The 4,740-nt window shown below is 59.9% G+C and overlaps 1 protein-coding gene across 1 annotated transcript in view; it reads left to right on the forward strand.

Annotated features, from left to right (window-relative positions):
- Positions 1–3,468, forward strand: part of SNORC (secondary ossification center associated regulator of chondrocyte maturation) — a 17,770-nt gene extending 14,302 nt beyond the window's left edge. The window contains exons 3-4 of the mRNA XM_023762499.1: positions 3,030–3,215; positions 3,315–3,468. Of these exons, the coding sequence (XP_023618267.1) occupies positions 3,030–3,215; positions 3,315–3,424 (296 nt within the window). The 3' untranslated portion in view covers positions 3,425–3,468. The remainder of the gene's footprint in view (positions 1–3,029; positions 3,216–3,314) is intronic.
- The last annotated feature ends 1,272 nt before the right edge of the window (positions 3,469–4,740 follow it).

The following is a 4,740-nucleotide window of genomic DNA, read 5'->3' on the forward strand; positions in this document are numbered from 1 at the left end:
ATTTACTGAAAGGCAGGGCGACTGGGGCGGTGGGGCTGGGGGAGAGCCCACAGTGCCCAGGCCTGTGTCACGAGGCCCCACACCTCCTGGTTTCCTCGGTCAGAGCACGAAGTCGCAGAACCTTGTTTACCCTGGTCCTTGCAGTTTGGGCCTTAACATCCCTGTGGCTGACTCACAGCTCTCCTTACAGGCCCATGGGTTCCATCTCTGTGCCTTTGCCATGCTGGTCCCCTGCCTGGCATTCTTTCACCTCTGCCCAGATGGAGCTGTTTCTGGCACCCTCCTGATGACTGCTTAGGGGTGCTGGGTGGGATATTGCCTTTAAACCTTGTTTTCCCCTAATACGACAGCAAACTGAGAAAATACAGAGGCATATAGATGAGGATAAGAAAGTGAGCTGGTCCTTCCCTGGTCACTGCACCTCCTTTGCTGGGGGCTGGGGGCTGAATCTAGGCTGCTCCTGGAGCATCCGCCTGGGTGGGCAGGGAGCTGGCTGGCCCCGGGGGCTCTACTGCTTTGGCACAGATGAGCCCTGGAGCAGCCTTTGGGGGTCTCCTGATAGAGTCCGCTGCAGCAGGCACAGCACATGGAGCAGCCTGGCCTGTGTCCAGCCGTGCAGCTCATGCCAGAGGGAGGCTTCCCGATGATGACGATGACAGCATAGTTATTAACTGTGCGGCTGTGAGAGGCATGGTCCAGCCCTGATTCTCAGGTCGGGAAAGTGAAGCGGACGGTGAAGTCAGTCTGCCTGGTCCCTGGGTGAAAGCATGAAGGAGCAGGATTTGCAAGCCCAAGGGCTTAGCTCCTGGAGCCTCAGGGACTGGTTGGTCTTGGAGAAGAGGCTGGAGGAGGGTACACTTAGCAGGGACGAGGCAGCCTGGGCCAGTGTGTCCGACAGGGAGGAGCCAGGCCTCTGTGGGGAGCAGCAGAGTGAGGCTGGTCACTGGGGAGAGAAGGGGAGAGAGGTTCTGGGTGCACAGCCCAGCCGCCCTGCTCAGGGGGCCCACTCTCCCCAGAGATGGCTCCCAGGGTCTGGCAAAGGCAGGGGTGGCTAGCTCCAGGGAGTAAGCCCCTGCTCTCCCAAGGGCCATAGGGCCTGTCACTCCTCCTCCTGAGCTCAGAGTTGATTCCCCAGATGCCACCCAGGTCGGCTGGGCCAGGTACCCAGGAGCCCTGTGGCGGCCTCCCTGGCCAGGTGCCCAGCAGTCGGAGGTGAGCTTCGGCCAGCAGTGGTGGGACAGGGCGGTGCCTGCCTGCCGCCCTGTCTTGGGTGTGTGGGGAGCTAGTGGGAGCCAGTGGTTTCTCCATTTATCTTGGGAGACAGACATTCTTCAAGCCCTAGACCTCAGGGTCTGCCAAGCAGTGGGCACTCTCAGGCCTTTTCTGAGGTCAGCATGGCTGGAGCCTGGAGCCACCGGGGGCCTGGTGCCTTCCGTGGCAGCTTCAAGGCTATAGGCCCCTGACCTTCCAGACAGTGACAAAGGAGGCCTGATAGGGTCACTTTGTCCCCCTCACAGGGACAACTTCACAATTGGGGGGGCTAGGGGTAGCCCAGACACAGTGCTGTAGGTGAGCCTTGGGCCCCGCCTGCTGCCGCACCATTGGGTGCTGGGCCTTTTGTCCCTAGAGCCTCCCTGCCAGGGAGTTTTCTGAAAAGGGGCACCATCTTGGGCAAGCCTTGGGGAGTGGGACAGTTGGTTCCTGCCTGCTAACCAAGCCTTGGAACTGAGCCAGCCCAGGCCTGGGAGAGGCTACAGAGGCAGGGCTGGGGGGCCTTATACCAATTCATTGGGAAAAGATTTTTAAGTTTACAGAAAAAGTTGCAGGATTATCCAGTGACCAGTATATTCCTGCACTTGGGATTCACCAGTTTCCAACAATTTGGCATATTTTACTGTCTTCCTGTCTCTCTCTACCCACCTGCCTATCTGGTTGCTGAACCATTTGAGAGTAAGTTGTAGACATGCCCCTTTGCGCCTAAATATGCCCAAGAACAAGGGGGTTCTCTCACATGTCCACACTGGGAAATGAACACGGATGCAGTACTGTTATGTAAACCACAGCCTTACTCAGCTTTCGCCAGTGGACCCGAACTGTCTTTTATAGCAGCCCCTCTGCCCCATCCAGGAACATACGCTGCATTTAGCTGTCACCCGTCCTTGGTCTCTCATCTGGAACAATTCCTCAATCTTCCTTTGTCTTTCATGACCTTGACATTTTTGAAAACCCAGTTATGTTATAACTGACTCCAAATTTGGGCTCAGTTGATGTTTCCCTACGGTTTGCCCCAGGTGGGCACTGTTGGCAGGAAAGGCCCGGAACTATCCTTGCATCTTTCCAGAGCATCCCTGGGTCAGTCAGGATCAGGCATGGCGGGAGCCTGGAGCCTGCCTGCCGCCCTGGTCTTGAACTTTCCTGAGTGGCTGGGGCCGCCTGTTCAGGAAGGATGGATGGGCCCAGGAATGGGGTGGTGCTGTGGGGCTCCTTGGGACCAAGATCCTTGGGGTGGGGGGTGGGTATTGGCATGAGCTGCCTGGGGCCGAGCTAGGGTATGAGGCTGGGGTTATCACACAGGCCTCTCAGCCTTGTCCCTTCAGTTTTTTGGGGCCCTGGGTACCCGAAACCCTTGCTAACCCCCACCCATGAGCAAAGAAAGGCTCCTGCAGACTCTGATGCGCTATTGAGTCTCAGCTTGTATGGGGGCAGGGGAACCACCGACACCCCTCTGGGCCTGTTCTGTCTGGAGACAGTATGTGCTGGGCTTAGTTCCTTGGGGTAGAGAGGCCCCTTGGGCTTTGAGTCGCAGACACACATGGGCGTGTGTGGGTGCTGGACCCCATGTCCTGTGGGCCGTATGGCTTCACCCAGGTGAGGGCCAAGGAGAAGCAGGGCTCTCAGTTGCCTCACCTGTGACACGGAAGGCTGGAGTCGTGCTGGTGAGCCCCGGGGCCCCGTGGACAGGGCCATCTCCCCGCGGGGAGCCATTCCTGGAGGCAGCCTGGGCCCAGCGCCTGTCCTTGGCCTTGCAGCCGAGGACCCGCAGGAGCCCGTGCCCACCCTGTGGAACGAGCCGGCCGACCTACCCTCGGGAGAAGGCCCCGTGGAGAGCACCAGCCCCGCCCGGGAGCCCGAAGCCACCGGCGCCCCGGCCCCCACCGCCCCGCCCAGCCCCGAGGACAGCACCGCGCGGGAGCGACTGGACCCCGGCAGCAGCGGTACGAGGCAGCCCAGGCCGCGGAGGGGGACAGGGAGGGCGGGAAGGCGGGGAGCGAGGCCGGCCGGCCGGGCTGACCAGCCCTCCTTCTGTCCTGCAGGCTCCCTGGGGCCCGGCGCCATCGCGGCCATCGTCATCGCCGCCCTGCTGGCCACCTGCGTGGTGCTGGCGCTCGTGGTGGTCGCGCTGAGAAAGTTTTCCGCCTCCTGAAGCGAATAAAGGGGCCGCGATCCGCCGGGCGCGCCCGTGTCTTCCGTGTGTCCAGCGTGAGTGTGTGGCGGGCGGGGCGGGGCGGGCGGCAACTCGCGACACGGGCGCCTGTGTGCACGTGGCCGGCGCCCGCAGGAGCCGCGGGGTACGGCGCGGGGTGCGGAGCGGGGTGCGGAGCGGGGTGCGGCGGGCGGCGCTCGGAGCAGAACACCCTCCCTGCCTGCCCCTCCGCCCTGGCCCCAAGCCTTCGAGCACCGACAAGTGGGAGGCCAGGCCGGGAGAGGGCGGGGGTAGGGCGGCCAGGCCATCGCGGGGACCCCTCTACCCCAGGGAGCCCCAGGAGCTGGAAGAGCCGAGGAGTGAGGCGCTGTCAGCCTGGCCTGGTCCCCCACCCACAGTCCCAGGCGGCCCCCAGGCCGGGCTTCCCGGCAGCCAGGGCCTCCAGGCGCCCCACCCCGCCGCCTCCTTCCCCTCCTCCCCAGCTTGGCCCTGGCCCTCCGACCCTGATCATGCTCTGTCTTCACGCTCCCCAAGGAGCCTAGCATTTATAATTTGGAGAGAGATTATAAATAGTGGCTGACCAGCCCTGGGCGCAGCAGAGAAGCCAGAACTGTGACCTGCCCCTGTTCCCGCCCCCCAGGGGCCTTTGGGAGTGAGGAGAAGCCCCGGAGGAGAGATTGCTATCACCCCGGGCCCTGGGGGGTCCCTAGCGTGGGTGCTGGTGGCAGGGAGCGGTTCCTCCTCCTCTTCCCACCATTTTCTCTTCAGGTACTTGGCCTCTTTGGTTTCCCTGATCTCCTGGCCACACCTGTTCCTGGATACCCCAGATGAGCACACGTGGTCCCCACACACACTCTCCCCAAAACACTTCATGGGTTACAAGTTTCTGCTTATAAAGGACTGTTATGAAACTGACCAGTTTTCATGACACTGTTTAAATCACATAACCTCCAGTGGCCAAAGCCCTCCTCGGAGCAGAGTGAAATAAGTCAAACAGAGAAAGACAAGTACTATATGATTTCACTTACGTGTGGAATCCAAAAATCAAAACAAATACACAAAACAGAAACAAACTCATTGATACAGAAAATAGACTTAGGAGCTGGATGAAAAAGGTAAGGGGATTAAGAAGTACAAATTGGTAGTTTCAAATAGTCATTGGGGATGTAAAGTACAGCATAGAGATATGGTCCATATACCTGGTAATAACCTACCGGATGGATGCCCAGTGGGTACTAGACTTCGTGAGGGGGATCCACTTCCTAAGGGGCTAGAAAATACTTTCAAAATCAATCAGCCAAATATATAACTTTATC

This window comes from Myotis lucifugus, unplaced genomic scaffold, assembly GCF_000147115.1.
Source record: "Myotis lucifugus unplaced genomic scaffold, Myoluc2.0 scaffold_3, whole genome shotgun sequence".
Taxonomy (NCBI): Eukaryota; Metazoa; Chordata; class Mammalia; order Chiroptera; family Vespertilionidae; genus Myotis; species Myotis lucifugus.